General features: G+C 41.0%; 1 protein-coding gene across 1 annotated transcript; it reads left to right on the forward strand.

Annotated features, from left to right (window-relative positions):
* The first annotated feature begins 1,832 nt into the window (after nt 1–1,832).
* id4 (inhibitor of DNA binding 4) lies at nt 1,833–5,412 on the forward strand. The gene is made up of 3 exons (XM_037785335.1): nt 1,833–2,656; nt 3,206–3,273; nt 4,006–5,412. The coding sequence occupies exons 1-2, from the start codon at nt 2,249–2,251 to the stop codon at nt 3,251–3,253; spliced, it is 456 nt and encodes a 151-aa protein (XP_037641263.1). The 5' UTR covers nt 1,833–2,248; the 3' UTR covers nt 3,254–3,273; nt 4,006–5,412.
* Nucleotides 5,413–18,579: the final 13,167 nt, after the last annotated feature.

Consider the following 18,579-nt stretch of genomic DNA (forward strand, 5'->3'; position numbering starts at 1 on the left):
CAGTGGAAAGGCTACCATCACAGATTCATACCACTGACCCCTTTGAAGTTGTCCCTGAACCAAACATTGTTGCACACATTACTGAGCAGAACAGTCACTTCCCATGGCAACAGAAAAACAGAGAGGAAGAGAGAGACAGAGGGAGGAAGACGGAGAGACAGGAGAGGAGAGGAAAACATCCATTTAAAGTCATTTAAGCCTTTCAATATTCATGACAGAGGAGACTGTGGTGGTTCCCATAAAGTTTGGGACATTAAACCTCCAAAGAGGCACCGAGGTGGGTGTCATGTCATCGCTGCTCAACTCAGACCTCAGGGCCCCCTGGATGAATCCTGGATGGAAAACACTCAGGATTCATGCTGAATTGAAGCTGAGTGTGGCTTCCATGTTGTCTTGGCAACCTGCCTGACAAGAAATAAAGAAGGAAAGAAAGAGAGGAGGGGAGAGGAGAGGAAAGGAGAGGAGAGCAGAGGAGAGGAGACCAGAGGAGAGGAGAGCAAAGCAGAGGAGAGGAGAGGAGAGGAGAGCAGAGGAGAGCAGAGGAGAGGAGACCAGAGGAGAGGAGAGCAAAGCAGAGGAGAGGAGAGGAGAGGAGAGGAGCAGAGCAGAGGAGAGGAGAGGAGAGGAGCTGTGTGAGTGAGAATGGAAGAGCTCCCCACGTGTGGCGCCAGGCAGTCTGCCCGACGGGGCGACTCAATAGGCGGCTGTGAGAGAAGGAGAGAGTCCCAGAGAGCGGAGGAATGCAGGAGGCACAATAACACACAGCTGGAGGAAGGAGAGGCAAGGAGGCGCCGCCAAATTGACCTGTCCAGTCTATCCCTATAGAGCTGCAATCAGGGCTGTGAGAACCAAAATGTTTGTCATATGAAGTCATATATAAGGACAATTTACTCAATCAGAGATGATGATGAGCTAGATGTGCTCAAGTAATAAATATGATAAAAAATAAAAAAAATTCACTGAATGAGTCATGGATAAATAACAGACTGAAATAAAGTCAAAAACTCCCCATTGACTGCAACAGAAAGTATAGAGATGTTTTTTTTTTTATTATTTAACCTTTATTTAACCAGGAGTAAAAACTCATCGAGATTAAAAATCTCTTTTCCAAGAGTGTCCTGGCCAAGATATGGCAGCACCACAGTTACACAGTTGCACACATAAAACAAACATAACAATTGAAAACGAAGACAAAGAGCCAATTTCAAAATCATAAGATATCAAAAAAACATTCATCAACTTTCAAAACATCTACAGCCAGATGTGCCTGTTTCCAGAGAGAGATGTGTTGCGCATCTCCGAGTCTCACAACTATATGCTGCAAATCCTAAAAATGTATCAGGATTACCTACATTAGGTGAGCTTTTATTTATTTATTGAGGAGTTAAATTGTTCAGCTGCTGTCAGCTTTTGGTTTCATTTCCCCCAGTGAGGTAAAAGCAGCTTCCTGCTTCTTCTAACCAGGTGGTTTGTCTCGGGATCATCTGTCACGGGAGTGATCAATACCAGCGAGGCTGTGCGTAATTACGCATCAATGACTCCACGGCACTAAAGATGCAATACGACGCTAATCAGCCTGCTGGATATTGTGCAAATACATCATCGCCTCTCTGGATGGATCGACCACAGAAACATCTTCAGGAGAGGCCTGGACGTAAATATACTGGAGACTTTTTTTTTCTTTGTACAGCCAGCGATGGTAATGCGCAATTGACTGTTTTAAATCGTCTCTCTCTCTCTCTCTCTCTCTCTCTCACACACACACCTCTCCTCTCCTACCAACAGGCAGCCCACCGCAGCGCACGCAGAATGAGAGACACGCCTTTTTCTGGGCTCCGTCGTTGGGTCGGTGGTTCAGCGGGCTGCCGGTGATTGACCAGCTTCTCTCTCTCTCCTCTGATCTGTCTGTCTCTCTGTCTGTCTCTCTCTCTCTGTCTGTCTGTCAGCCGACTGGCTTGGCGCCTCCCCTCTCCTCTATAAATGTAGGAGATCTATTCATTCCTTTCACACCGAGCCTGCTGAAGTCAGAGGAGCTGTGACTGTGCGGCTCCACCACGGGATGTGTTGACAGACTAGTATTCATTCCGCCTTTTGCTCGATTCTTATTCCCACTCGCTCTATTTAGAGTAGCGCTTTTTTTTTTGGTCGTGTTCACAGCGCCGTGGTGGTGTAATCTCAAATACCTCCTGTTACCAGAAATTATTATTTTGTTTCTCCTTTCGTTGCCTGATCCGCTGGTTTATCTAAGATGAAGGCTGTTCCTCCTCCGGTCCTCCAGCCCCAGGACTCCTCCTCCTCCTCCACCTCCTCCAACAGCAGCAGCCAGCTCTCCCTTCACTATCTGTCCAAGCAGAGCCTGAACATCGCCCGGTGCAGGATGGAAGAGGAGGACCTGTTCTGCCTGCAGTACGACATGAACGACTGCTACAGCCGGCTGAAGCGCCTGGTGCCCACCATCCCACAGGATAAGAAAGTGAGCAAAGTGGAGATCCTCCAGCATGTCATAGACTACATCCTGGACCTGCAGCTGGCTCTGGAGACGCACCCTTCTCTCCATAAGCAGCAGACACAGACACAGCCACAGAGGACCGGGACCTGTCCTCCACCAGCCTCCAACCGGACACCGCTGACGGTGCTCAACGTCGACCACCACCAGGTAAGACTGGGAGACTGGGACTTTATCTGGAGACCTCTTTACTGTCCCTCCTTGTGCCAGACCGCCGTCCTCCAGTCCCACTCAGACAAAGCGCGTCGTGCCTGTTATCATTGTATGTCATTGTCCTTTCAAAATACAATCCAAACGCTGTAGAACACCTCACGTCACAGACCTTGAAAAATCATGCGTAAAAACAAAACAAAAAAACGCGCATTTGTCGTGGGTTCGATTGCGCACTTGATTGCGGGCTTTATTGTGATTTGCATGATAATGCCAGTGCGTGTCAGAGGCCCACCTTATCCCGGGTTTGGTGAAGTGCCTCAGCTCTGCAACCCACTCCACTCCACTGCGCACAATAAGGCCAATTTGTTATTCAATAGGCTATAAGAGAATTGATTATGGGGAGATATAGAGGGCTAATTCTCTGCTGCTCTCACTGTATATCATTTATTTATTTAGCAGGGCTGTTAGGCCTTTTTATTTATTCTATCCATGCGAGACAAGTCGTTTTACATGTTTCTTCTTTTCTTCTTCTTCTTCTTCTTGTAGAGGACGTCAATAGTGAAAAAGCCGGAGGACTCTATTTTATGCCGCTGAGATATAAGCACTGCATTTTGGTAAGTTGACTTCAATTTTACACTCATTATTTTTACATTTTTTTTTTTTAATTATTATAATTTTTTGTTTATACAATCAGAAGTTTGGTTGCTGTTTTTTTAATTTAAATTTAAATTTAAATCAGGGATCCACAAAATAAACACCTCAACAGTGAAGCATCCCCATTAACTTGATTATTGTAGCTGGTATGTAGTGGTGTAAATTGACAATCTCCAGAGTGCTATATGGAGGCCAGAACATGTCAAAGAAAATAATAATAATTGAGGAACATGAAATTGGCAACAACCTCAGAGGCAGCTGTGCTTTGCGCAATAACTGTCACCGGTGTAGCAATCTGGGAAGAAGAGAGGGTTAAAAACCTCAGCTTGCCCTCTCTTTCACACACACACACACACACACACACACACACACTCCTTCCTCTCTCTCTCTCATTCACTCTCTGTCTGTCCCTCTCAGTTCCATTCAAGCTGCTGATTTATAGCACTAGTTCTAGTATAGACAGAGTCTAAACACACCTGGATAATGCTAAAAGCACAGTGTGCGTTTGCAGTAAGACACTCTATATGTGAGAGTCTGTGCTGCCTTGCCCAACAGCCTGAGGAGCTTGTTGTTTGACCTGGTTTGTTTTGGGTTGTTGATCAAGCATGGCCTCTGTTTTGTCGGTGGCGCCAGTCAGTCTGGAGCTCTGCAGCTCACCCCCCCTCTTCCACTGCTATTCATCCCCTCCACAGGTGTGTAGGCCGCACAGAGCCGCTCCAAAGCCAGCAAAAGCTTCGCCAGGGACTCACACCCAACTGGAGGCACAATCACAAGGGGGATTTCAAAAAAACGCTGGGAAGGAATTCAACCCAAATAAAAATCACTATTCAAATCAGCTTTTTTTTGTTGTTGTTGGTGCCATTTGAACAAGGAGTCAGTATCTCGACCCTCCTTCCTCCTGTTTAACTTTACTTCTTGTCACTTGAAAATGTTCTAAATAAGAGTGAAAACATGGACTCCCCACGCTGAGAAGTTTTTTGTTGGACGGCTCTGAAAACTGTTTGTGAATTGTGCTTAAAAGAATAACTAAAAACGACTCCAGTTTAAAGCTTTACTAAACTGCGAAAAAAATCATTGTTCATGTTTTTTTTGGACATCTATTGTTTCAAATAGATGATTTGTGTTGAACAGGGGTGTCATCCCTGGAATTATAACATGTTTGATATTGTAAAGAAGAACAATTCTGATTCGAGATAATTAAGGATGTACATATAGAGACACAAATGTTCTATAAAAAGTATGTGGAAGGAAGACTTATATGCTTAAAATAGACTATTGTAATTATAAGATATTTTTATTAAAACCTTTTTTTGTCGTTATGTAAATATCGTGTTTAGTGAATGGTTATGCTCTGCCAATAATGTCCTCACATGATGATATCAGTTAACTCTTTGCAGTGTTTTTTGGAATAGTTCAATATGTAGCATGTCAGGCTCATTGCAGAGATGTTGAATGTGCACTGAAGCAGCCCTCTCTGTTGTAGATACGTGGTGGAGTTCAACACAACTTCTTTTCTATTATTTGCCCTGCTCTGCTTTCTCTTTGAATTGTTTTGTACTCATTAACTATGACGACTTTGACCCACTTGAAGCGATGGGTCGCTCTGCTGTTTGATCTTTTTTTAAAGGCCTGATTTGATTCTGTTACATTGCACTCTTGTTAAAAAAATAAATCTGGAGAGCTACGGCACTTCTGACAGTGTTTAAAAAAAGATCAGTGCAAAACAATGTCTCGGTTCTTTTTGTGCGGTCGGAGCTTCTCCTTGAGAAGTTAATGATTGACACCGTGAAATCATTAAACTCTGGTTATGAATTGATGAAATATGTGAACATTAACAGACTCCTTTTTGGACAACAACCAATTTGTATTCAGACGGGCAAAGATTTCCCTGTTGGAGAGTCGGCAGAACATTGTTAATGTAAAGAGAGAGAGAGAAAAGAAAAAGCCTTTATTTTTCATGACATTGAACACCGAATTTACCTCACCACCCTCCTGCCAGTGTGAGAGGGCACTTGTACATTACTGTCAGCTGCACTGTTGGACTTGACCTTCACTGGCTTGTGAGGAGTTGTCAAAACAATTAAAGTTTCCAGGAAGAATTGTGTCGTCTCGAGTTTTGTCTCAAGGAGCATCTTGGTTTTTTGGTTTCAGTAACGCTGCCACACGAAATAATGAGGAATAAGAGGGAGGTGGAGTGTAATATACCACTAAACTACACATAATTTGAGCTTCATGGAAAGTAAAGGGTGGATAAACATATTCAAATGTTGTCAGATATCATCGCTTAAGCCTGTTTTACAGGATTTAGGGATAAAGCTTTTTTTTTTTGGTTTGTAGGCTTTTATTAATGTCATCACACACATCTCTTCAGCTGGACTGTGAAAATATAAGTGACAGCCAAGAAGGCAGATTTGTGTTAAGGCGAGACACTACAGGCAATTGTTCATTGAATGGTCAATTTTGGGCTATTTGCTTCCATAACATGTCGTCTTTCATACCAGTGGAAAGAAAACATCCCAAATACACATTTAGTGTTACTACTTTGACTATTTGCATCTGTAGATTCCTCCTAAATTTACATAAAGTTAGCATATTTAAACATAACATTTCAGAAAACTTGTAATACAAAAAAATAATTCTCTTAATGTAAGTAATCAACTGGGGAAGTTTCTTGTTTTACCCTATTCACCTGTAGTGACTGAACCAGGTGTCATTCATTTTAAATGCTAGAAGCAATATTATCATATTCTTGCAAAATCATATACAATCGTATTGATGACAAATAAACTATTAGTGATATAATTGTTTTGAATAATAATTATTTTTGCAAAATAAAAAGGATAATGCAAAAATAAAACCACCGTCAACAGACCAAATGATTTATGAGGTTATGTACCAACCTTTATTCATACATAGGCCTCTGCAGCATGTTCAATGTAATAGCAAAGCATAAGCCACGAATCGAATCATATTTCTTTGGATAAATTACGATATTAGAATGGAGAGACAATTGGAAAATTCACAACATTCAGGTTAACCATGAATTTATATTTAACTTTATGTGTTTGGCTGATATTTCCACCTACAGAGTGACCTATGATGAATGAAGATAAACCAGTTAACACCTCTTCCTAGACAACACATTCTCAGCAGATAAGGTCTCACTCTTTCCTTACAAAGATGTGGAAGAAAAATGTCCGGTGAAGAAGTACGATGTTAAAAATACTAACTCCCAATGTAATCGCTGGAGCGTGCAATTGAAAATCACATTTTTAATTGAGGCCTTAATTGAGTTTTATGTGAGCATTCAAGTAGAAACAGCTGGATATCTTGACTGTTTCAAATGTTTCAAAGATTGGATAAAAGATTTATATTATAATGTTGATGGTTTATGATCCTACAAAAAAAGTAAATGCAAAAATCCATCTTCGTTCAACCCCTACTTGTCCTGATTTTCAAAAGTAAATTATTCTGAACATAATTACAAAATTGATCCTAAATACCATTAGTGACATTCACCGAGACAGCTGTCTTTAATAACTGCCCTCATGTAGCTCAGAGTTATTAGTTTACAGTGGACATCCTTCCTTTCTTCCTTCTTTCCCACGGAGCTGCAGCTTTTTTCTCGTAGACACACTGACCCTTGTTTAGTTGTCCTCACGTCAACCTGCTGAATGTGGGTTAAAGCGGCCATTTGACACAGACGAACCCGGCGGCGGAGACGCCATGTGGGTGCTGCAGACACCTCTCAGACACCCTGCACCACCGTGACCATGTGAGGAGGAAGCAGGCCATGCAGGCCACCTGTGTGTATGTGTGTGTGTGTGTGTGTGTGTGTGTGTGTGTGTGTGTGTGTGTGTGTGTGTGTGTGCGTGTGTGCGTGTGTGTGCGTGTGTGCGTGTGTGTATGTTTATAGTCCACAGTAAGAGAGCCGGGCCTCGCTGCCCTTGACAAGCACCGTCCTTGTGATGTGAAATGTGTGTGTGTGTGAGTGACAGACGGTAGAAAAAGTGTAAAAGCACAGGTGGCCAGCTTGACAGTTAGACCTTCCTGATATGATTAAAGATATTCAGGTTCTCAGAGAGAGCACAACACGGGCCGGAGAGTTCAAACCAGGCTTCAGCAGCCACGACTACACAGCATCACTAATGCATTCTGTCTAGGAAATGGAGGTGGAGGTAAACCCAGCTGACACTTTGACTGACACTTAACCAACCATTTTATTTACATGGCGGTTCAGTCAATTTCTTTCACAACACCATTTAATTCACCCAGGGCTGGCTCTATAGCCCATTTGGTGCCCTAGGTTAAACCACAACACACATCAGGCATCACAATGGTTTTAAGAAAAAAATTAAGATTTTTATTTTCATAAATAACTATATATTATAATATAAATAAACAATTGGTCCCTGATATTGTTGGCTTAAAAGTGTCTAGTCAATTTTACTACAATTTACACTTTTATTAAAAAAATAAGAGCGGCCACGCAGATGAAAAAGTGTGAGGAAGAGAGTTACAGGGGTGAAAAGTGTATTTCTTTCTTTTTATATTTATTTGTTCATTTGTTACCTCAATGCAGAAAATGTGGAAGGGCACCCATCAGCATTTTTTTTATTATTTGTAATTTTGTATTTTATTTTTTTTAGAGGGCGACCTGCCCCCCCCCTAAAGGTGACCGCCTATATGGCCTTAAGCCCACCCCGAATTCATCACCAAATTCCAACTAAAAGTATCAGTATTACACTGATGTAACCATGACGACAAGAAAGATTGAAACAACACTTGAAAAATGATGATGAAGTGGTGCGTTGTCATAACCACCATATGAAGGTTTATTTGCCACATGCAACAATTTCTTGAAATTGTAACATAATTTGGGTTGAGCTAGGAAAATCAGTCTTGACACGTGATTTTTCTCCCATCTCGTGATCAGTTTATCTGCTGTCCAGCTGCTCTTCTACAGTTTATTTACACAACAAATATTTTAACATTAATAGAGAAAATATAAAGAATGTAATAAATGTTTAACATTTCCTGGCAAAGACATATGGCATTAATTCAGCAGGCAATCAGCCATTGTTTACATTTACACTCATTTTATCCTATTACATGATGTTCCATAAAGACATGTGTTCCTTCAGTGTTACAGTAAAACAGGACACTTCTATTACAGCCCCATGATGTGTAGATCTAATCCTCTCTATTAGTCAGCACCCAAACTGCTGCCATCCCTAGATTCATTATTCATCTCCCCTCCTATTATACTTTGCCGCAGCCATATGTTGACTCACAATTCCCACTGTCTCGCTATTAAGCTACCTCAGTGCGGTGCCCCATCCTGCATCTCTCCAGCGTTGGCACTGCAGGATTTTCCAAATAATCCCTGTTGGGAGTGAGACAGCAGCGGCAGCAGCAGGACGGAAACCCGCACGGAAGCTTCATGAGCTCCTTCCGACTAATTTTCCACACAAAAAAAAAACGTTCAGGTTGAATTCCTACCTGCGGCCTTGTTCTCCCAGTGTATGTACTCTACCTCTGTACTCCAGATCGTGGGAAAGCATCACATCCTGTTTGATAAGGAGGCCCAAACCACATCGGTCAACCTGTTTTCCACCCTTGAGCATGAGGCCGAGGGAGTGGACGCCACGGCCTTGTGACCAGTCACTTGGAAATGTCATTATGAACACAGTATCATTATTATCAAAACAAAGGGACTGGCCAGGCTGCAGGTGGAGCCAACTGTTTACACAGGTGTGTGTGTGCGTGTGTGTGCGTCCATGCATTGCTCTCATAGGTGTGCGTGCATTGGTGTGTTTTCCCCGATTTAAAGGGACTTTCTTGCAGAACATTGCATTATAAAACTAAAATTACAAGAAGGATTTAGCAATTTCTGACACCCACTATTTCGGATTGAATCATCATGTACCGCTCTTTTATCCTCCCATTCCGGGTAAAACTACCATCTCTGATTGTATAGCCAAGATTCAAGATGCCATATAGAAGAAAACACAGCAGCGCCTGATTCCGCAAATTTGTACAACGCACCGTGACGCAAACACATAAAACGAGGATGCCCGCCACCGTCTCTGCCTTGAATTAACCTTCTGCATATGTTAAACTGCAATAACAGGTTTGGCTGTCGTGTCTCGCCTCCCTCTCTCCCTGATTTAACTCCACATTACGGCGTTCCACGGGGGCCTATATCCCCGCGTGTTAATCACTGCTCTTCCCGGCGCACAGAGAAATATATGGCGGGTGCTTGCAGAGGAACAGTGGAGGACAAAAACGTGCTCGCTCTTGGACACTACTTGATTACAGACTAATTGGTCTAGAGTGATTAAATATCTCATGCTCCTCACTAATTGCAGCTATTTAAAGCAGCTATTAGCTTAAAATGCCTGCCACCAACAGCCGTTTACTCATAAACAAAATGGGAGATGCAGCAATTCACCTGTACAGCTCAGACTGGAAAACAAGAGTTACAGACTCACGGGGAGCGTTGTGCTACAGCGAGACAAGACAGAACAGCTTCTTTTTTTTAGAAATAATTTATGGAATAAGCTGCATTGCTTTAAGGGGAGACACCCCAGGCAAACACATTGTTTTTCATCATTTTGTGAGCTATTTTGCATCCTTGCATGTCTTCTTTCAGACTAGTGGAAAGAAAACATTCAAAATACACATTTAGGTGTTTATTTTTGTCTATTTGCGTCTGTAGATTTCTCCTAAATTCACCAAAAGTTAGCATTAGCTAATGCCTCATTTACACATTTAATCATAACATTTCAGAAAACTTGTAATACAAAAAATATCTGTCTTAATGTAATCAACTGGAGAAGTTTCATGGTGATATCTACTAGTTATGTTTTTGTACCCTATTCACTTGTAGTGTCTTCAAAATGTATGTTACAATCCATATCTTTGAAGGCCGTTTTCTCAAAATGAGTTTTCTGAGCCTGAAATCTCCACTTCAGTAGCTCTTAAATAAACTAAATGTTCCAGTTCCATTCCTATCTATATTCTGAAGGTTTAGAGGGGTTCACTCATATATCATTCATAGCCTGATTCATACAACATTTTATTCCTAAAAAACATGGAGAAAATGGATCTTTTTATGGTTGTTGACAGTATTTTCTGATTTATGGAGTGATAAAAAAGAGATATCCAACATCCCCTCTGTAAAAACATTTGACTCTAAAATGAAAAACAAAGTGAAACAAGAATTTTGAACCTGGCTTTAACCAATGTTCACATTTCTATTCTGGAAATGTATGCAAATTAGCTCATATTTAATAAGATTTGCATATCTAAACATATCAGAAAACTTGTAATATGTAAATTAAGGCAAAAATAATCGCCTTAAAGTAAGTCATCAACTGGGGTAGCTATTAGTTAAAATCTTTACCTACTTCACCTTTACTGTCCACCCTAAAAAACAAAATACATTTTGAAAAATGATCTATCTTTTTTCCCCTCCTGTTATTCCAAATAAGTAACAGATGTACATTTTCACTGATGCCTAATTAATCCCAATTATTTTTCCCACATTCATATTATTGGCGATAATTGATGTGTAATTATTTCTTCATTTGGGCTGTATGTGTGTTAATGATTTGACACTTAATGTTTTCATATATGTGAGAAGAAAATATGAAGAAACGATAATCCCGCCGTCGATCACTGGCTTTAATTCAGCAGCATCCACTCGGTCGACGCTCTGCACTCAGAGATACTCGAGGAAGAAGGACGTGCACGCGCACACACTCCACATGTTTATGTGATCTGAGCCTGGAGCGGCCATCAAACACAATCACAGGAGAGTTAATGTGTGTACACCCACCAGTTTAGCTTTAGTGAGGACCTCTTTCAGGGCGACAACAAACAACGACAGGGGTGAGAGGGAGGACGATGGAGAAAGAGAGGAGGAACGGGGGATAGAGAGTGTGAAAGAGATAGAAGGAGGGAGGAGGGAGGACTTGGCATCGGCGGTGCCAACCGCGACTCCCGGGAGACGGGCGATGAATTACAGAAATGAGATCTCAGACAAATGCCAAGCTTTTCCAAAGAGCAGCGAGAATGGCTGCGCCCCCCCCCTGGAGAACACAGTGATTAGAGAGAGGGAACCAGGGGTCTGCCAAGCCCCTTAAAGGATCTCTGTTAGCGTGTGTGTGTGTGTGTGTGTGTGTGTAGGGGTGGCACTGGGACAACAGCCATGTCACAGAACATGACCCTGAGGTGCAGCCATCAGACAGCCAATATGGTGAGTTAAATACCGCTGCTGCATCAGAGCGGAAGGGCTCCAACTGCCTCCAATCAAACAGGTTTCTGTTCACCTAATGAGCTTAATTAATGAGGCTTAGTTTACTCTTCTTTGCTCCGAAAGAGGGAACAATATGCTGTGTTTCCAGAAGAATATGATATCGCTCTAACTCAGGTATACGGATGCTTTTCAGCAAGGGGTCTTCAGCTATTTAGCACAAGGGGAGGCTGCATTTCTTTTGTCCTGTTCTATATTTTTCTTAATGATTTTTCTGATAATTTCGGTGCATTTTGGTAAAGCAGAGCGCCGACATTATTTCATGGGCGAAAAACTACTAGGTTTAAAATCATTTAATTCAGATTTACAGCTTATATTCTTCTAAGCAGATGCTAAATCACACAGGCTGTAAAGTGCTCTATTGGGTAAAGATGCAAGTGTCCGTCCAACAGAGCCGGTCCAGACCAGTTTGGTGCTCTTTAGGCAAGATATCAGCTGGTGCCCCCTACCTTTTGTGTGCTCGCAAAGCGCACCCTGCCGGGTTCTTAAACAGTGTTATTTTTATGCATACATGGTTGACATAAACTCTTAACCTGCTTATAATATAGCTACCATATTGACCTCAATTGTGAGACCCCCCCTTTTTTGAAAAACAATTTTTGAAGATGAAATATGTTTTTATGAAAATAAATGAACTCAATCTGAGCAGAATTCACAAAACTGTTGAAGTATCAGACTGAAAATACGTAATTAGAAAGACGACACACCCAAAAGACGCATAGTGACGTCTCTCTCTCTGAAGCTACGATGCCTGTGTGTCTCCTACTGAGATGTACTCACACCAGCAACGGGTCTGATCCTTCTTTGTCTTCCCCTGCTGATAAAAAGACCAGGAGTTGCTGGATAAAACACATCAGGTCAGATAACGTTACATTTGTGCGTGGTCATAGCTAAGTTAGCTAGCTAGTGTTGCTGACGTATATTGTGCAAGACGAGAGATGTAGTTCACTGAGCGGTTTCACACAAAACTAAATGATACTACGATAAACGGCGACTTTCTTGACTTACAAAATTATGTTTTTAAATTGACAAAACATCATACGTGTGATTCTTGGCACAATTCAAATAGGATCAACAAAAATATTTGTCTCTCTCCATTGACTACCGTTCAATTTTTTTTCGAAATAAGATCCACCGGAAGGGGCGGGACTTAGCCTCTCTATAGGCAAAATATCTACCCCAAGACCAACCCCCCCAAAATAATTTAATCCCACTTCAGCACGATAGAGAACGAACCCACCAACAGCTATGTGGAAATACTACAATATTATTGTAATCATCTGATTTATTCATTTAATATTGGGCATGTTAGAAGCATCAGAAATTTTAAATATCCACAAAGGCTTCCACCAGCAGACAATTCCCTTATAGCTACTGTTGCACACATAAATAATATACTTTTTTCCGTGGCAGATTAAGCAGAGAAGTGTCATTGTTAGAAAGTGTTTCATGTCCCTGATGAGCTCTGAGAGGAGCCACAGGCTCACCTGTGCTGTTTAGAGGCAACTAGGCACAGGTGAGCTCAATCTGCACACTATCAGTGCTCCTATGAGGGAAGAGGAAGAACATTACTCTGTTTGCTGTCTGCTACCGGCCAGACCTGTTCCTCTGCCTTCATCCAGTGCGTCTAAAATACACTATTTGATGATACTGAAGGGGAAGTTCATCTAAAATAAAGTCCTTTTTTGGTGGAAATATCTGGCTCTCTGTCCCTAATTCTGGTTAGCTCCAGCCCTCGCTGATTAGATCACCTGAGAAACCATGAAGCAGTAAAACACTGTGAGCATGTGGAGGTTTTGTTAAGACTGTTGTTGCACATGTCACAACTTGCTTCCATAAGAGGTGGACTGTAACATTACAGAGGGGTTTGTTCATATATCATTCATAGCCTGATTTATACAACATTTTATTCCTAAAACATGCTGAAAATGGTTGTTTTTTTATGGCTGTTGACAGTATTTTCTGATTTATGAAGTGGTACAAAGAGATATCCAACATCCCCTCTGTAAAAACCTTTGTTTTTACAATGTTTTTTACAGATTTCTGTCCTGGAAATGCATGCAAATTAGCACATATTTAATGATATAATCATATCATTTGCATATTTAAATGTTAATATTTAAAACATTTCAGAAAACTTGTAATACAAAAAATAATTTCCTTAATGTTAGTAATCAACTGGGAAAGTTTTAAGATAATAGGTGGACTCTAACATTACCATATTATATTTATAGTTTGATATAAATGCAGCATTCACATAATTTGACAAAATCATCTCATCTCAAGGTCTACTTACAGGCTTTTTCCAGAGCCTTCTTCAGTAGACCATCCCCATTAGATGGATGGATGGATACTAATTCAAGGTCACAAAAGAGTAAATGCCATCTAACGTGTTTCTGTCTTGATTCAGGATGACAGGAGTCTGTGCGTCACATTATTCTGAAATTCTTTCTGGGACTCAAATATGATCAGATTCCCTCAGATGAAATTGTCTCTGAGTGGGAATACCGAGTCAAAATGGGGATTTTATTTCAGCGACTGCCTGAGGGGAAACTACATCAAACCAAACAGAAATCACATTGGAGTCTGAGATGACAAATGGAGACCCTGAATAACTGCATTACTGCTATTATATTTGGAAATGGGATAAAATTAATTTCACCGCACTGCAATGTTTCAGTTTCTTACAGATTGTGCATCTAGATATGCGTTTTGATATAGATCATCTACAATTTCATTAGGAAAACATTTGTTGGCATCTACAGCCTTCTATATTTGTCTGTGTTATGTGCCGGCACAGTGGCACTGAAGCTAAACTGAAAGCAGAGACAGGGGAGGGTTGCCTTAAAGATCCTCTCCAGGCATGTTTAGAGACACATAGAATCACTCTGCTTGGAATACTAATTTGTGGCTGATATGGTTTTTCAACGAAGAAAATTTCAAGTACTTGTCCTAGACGATCTAAGGGCCTTTCTCAAACTGCCCCCAACTTTTTGACTTTTACAAAAAGCTCCAGGTCTTACTGCCATCACTCCCGCCGTCTATTACAAGAGTAATAGTCCACTTGGGATCAAATGACACAGCTTTTAAACTGTCAGGGTTGACCAAATCCGATTTTAACCAGCTTTTTAATTTCCTCAAGCATTGTGGAAAGTCCGTCTTTATCTCAGGTCCGATTCCCACAGTAGGTCGCGGTGCTGGCCTTTTTAGCAGACTCCTTAGCCTTCACACGTGGCTGCAGCCCGCCTGTAGAGCTCACAACGTCAGTTTTATTGACAATTTTAACCTGTTCTGGAATCGTCAGTCTCTTTTTAACAGCGACGGTATCCACCCAAACAAACTGGGCTCACGAATGCTATCCGCTAACGTGCAGCATGCAGCACAAACCTCTCCACGTGATTGACTGTTTACACACCACACCCACACTCCAGAACCCCCTCCTCCAGTTTCATCCCGAGCTACTGTTTCCAGTACATGCTGCCACTTCGACAAATCATTAAAAACAACAAGATCTCATATCATAGCTATGCTGACGACACTCAGATTTACCTAGCACTTTCACCAGATGACAAATGTCTTTGTCAATGCATTGATCAAATCAATACCTGGATGTCTCAAAACTGAAATGATCTTATTTGGGAAGAAAGAAGAGAGAATTAAGATTGTTTATCATCTAAACACAAAGGGACTTAAAGCAAAGGATGCTCTCAAAAATCTGGGTGTTTTAATCGAGAGTGATCTCAGCTTCATGAACCATGTGAAAGCGATAACCAAATCATCTTTTTACCACCTTAAAAACATAGCGAAGCTTAGAGGACTTATGTCAAAGCATGACCTGGAATAACGTATCCATGCCTTCATCTCGAGCAGAGTCGATTACTGTCCTCCCTTGGCATTAACACTTTCACCGGCCCACTTACCTACTCACGATATACATAGAATGTTTCCCATTCCTATGTTAATCGGAAAATAGAAGAAAACAAAGGTGCAGAGGAAATGGGGTAACCCAATCGAACCTGATACATATAACATGCCAGGATGAATCATCCACACCCTCCACACTCAATATACAGCTAGCTCTTCTAAACATTAGATCTCTTTCAAATAAGTCATTTTTAATTAATGATCTTATTTGCACACACAAACTTGATTTCTTACTTTTAACTGAAACATGGTTAAATCAAGCAAAGTAGTAACATCAGCCTTGTTGAATCGGCTCCCCCGAACTTCTCTTTTATGAATGTTACTAGAACAAACCGAAAAGGAGGGGGGATAGCTGTAATTTATAAAGATTCTTTTCAATGTAAACAATCGTCATTTGGTGTTTTTACTTCATTCGAACACTCAAGTGCTCTTATCAAGTGTTCTCCGCCTATATTGCTCCTAACCATTTACAGACCTCCTAAACACTCAGCTACGGTCTTTCTTGATGAATTGGGGGAACTGTTGTCAATAATCTGCACAGATTTTGACTGCGTTATTATATCAGGGGATTTCAACTTGCATGTTGACAATCCAACAAACAATTATGCCCGGAAACTTGTTGCACTGCTTGACCCTTTTAGTCTCACACAGCATATACATGATACAACCCACTCTCAAGGCCATACTCTGGATCTTGTTATCACAAAGAGGCTCAATGTTTCTACAGCTGTTAAGGACTTGGCCTTGACTTTGCTGTGTCTATGTATCCAGAATAGATCTAAGACAGTAAGAAAGAGAATCATAACTAATCACACAGATGCCCTCTTCGAACGGGCGTTCCTCAGGACCTCGAGTCAACCGTCAGGCTCTGCAGATGAGCTGCTGGAAAACTTTAATTCACAAATGGTACACATCATGGATGCCATTGTTCCAGTTAAAGTTAAAATGGTTAATGGCAAACGGAAAGCCCCGTGGACGCAAAATCAATCTGTTAAACTCCTTAAAAGGGAGTGGAGAAAGATTGAAAGAAATTGGCGCAAAAACAGACTGCAAGTTCACAACCAGATTTATAAAGAGATGCTGCGTGCATACAATACTGAAATATTCAAAGCAAGACAGTCTTACTTCTCTAACATCATCAGAAATATAAATAACACATGTGTATTGTTCTCAACTGTAGAGAAGTTGACCAACCCCCCTGCCGAGCTGGCATCTGAACTTTTCTCTGTTAGTAAGTGTAATGACTTCATGTCTTTTTTAAAAAGCAAAATAGACAAAATCAGGCAGAACACATCATCTCAACTACTTAAAACTCAGCACTTAGACTTGCCACCAACAAAGGGAAGGGAACTCAATCTGCTGTCTGAATTTAGCTTGATAGATAATGAACCCTCAGAAAAAACAGTGCAGAATCTCAACCTCTCCACTTGCTGCCTAGATATCTTTTTAAATCTGTTTTTAACCACCTATCAGCAGACGTGCTTAGAATGGTGAACGCATCACTGCTCTCTGGCACATTTCCTAAGTCTCTGAAAACAGCGGTCATAAAACCCCTACTTAAAAAGAAAAATCTAGATACTTCCATACTAAACAATTACCGGCCCATTTCCAACCTGGGCATTTATTGGCAAAATTATTGAAAAAGTAGTTTTTAACCATGTAACTGATTTTTTATCGACAAATGGCTGTTTTGATAATTATCAGTCAGGTTTCCGTGCTAACCACAGCACAGAAACAGCACTTATTAAGGTTTTAAACGATATACGTCTCAACATGGATGCAGGCAAAACATCAGACCTGGTTCTGTTGGATTTTAGCGCAGCCTTTGATCATGACATATTACTGCATAGACTCGAGCATTGGGTTGGATTGTCAGGCACGGTAATCAAGTGACTTAGATCATATCTGGAGGAGAGAACATCCTTTGTTGCCATTGGCGACTACACCTCCACAGCTACGCCCTTGACCTGCGGTGTTCCCCAGGGATCAATTTTTGGGCCCGTATTATTCAATTTGTACATGCTCCCACTTGGACAAATCATTAAAAACAACAAGATCTCATATCATAGCTATGCTGATGACACTCAGATTTACCTAGCATTTTCACCGGATGACTATGGCCCCCTTGAATCTCTTTGTCAATGCATTGATCAAATCAATAGCTGGATGTCTCAAAAACTCCTACAGCTGAATAAGGACAAAACTGAAATGATTTTATTTGGGAAGAAATAAGAGAGAATTAAGATTGCTAATCATCTAAACACAAAGGGACTTAAAGCAAAGGGTGCTGTCAAAAATCTGGGTGTTTTAATCGAGAGTGATCTCAGCTTCATGAACCATGTGAAAGCGATAACCAAATCAGCTTTTTACCACCTTAAAAACATAGCGAAGCTTAGAGGTCATGTTAAAGCATGACCTGGAAAAACGTATGCAGAATCCACCATTTAAATATCAACGCGGCAAATGCAGGCGCACCTGGCTTTTAAAGGGAATTGAAGATGACACTCACACAACTGATTGGTTTAATTCATGTTTACACTCTGATAATGCGCTGTTTAACTAGCAAAAGTGGAGTTGGACACACCCTAAATGCATTTGTGCCATGCACTTTAGACCAAGCGCTATAGATTAAGACTTTTGAGAGTTAGGTATGTTTTGCTGAGACTACTTCTGTACTTATTACTATATCTTCCACCACTGCAATAAGTACAACACATCTTTGACTGGAGGGTAACTTTAACATATAGCAGCTGTGTCACATACACTATACTGGCAGCTTCTAAATATTCACAGAGTGTTGGCCTTTCACGCATTTACAGTGTGGAAAAATGAACTATATTCATGTGCAAAGGGAGAACTTCTGCTTCAACAGGCTTCAATTCATCTGAAATAAAGCACCATATTTCTGTCATTGCTGTGTTTGTAAATGTCAATTTCCCTTTAATGTTTTCTGGTGCACAGCAGTCGCAAAAAATCTCTCCCGAGCCGAGTGGAAATTCAGCACGAACTGGATCAAAATGAA

Source organism: Sebastes umbrosus, chromosome 11 (genome assembly GCF_015220745.1).
Source record: "Sebastes umbrosus isolate fSebUmb1 chromosome 11, fSebUmb1.pri, whole genome shotgun sequence".
Lineage (NCBI taxonomy): Eukaryota > Metazoa > Chordata > Actinopteri > Perciformes > Sebastidae > Sebastes > Sebastes umbrosus.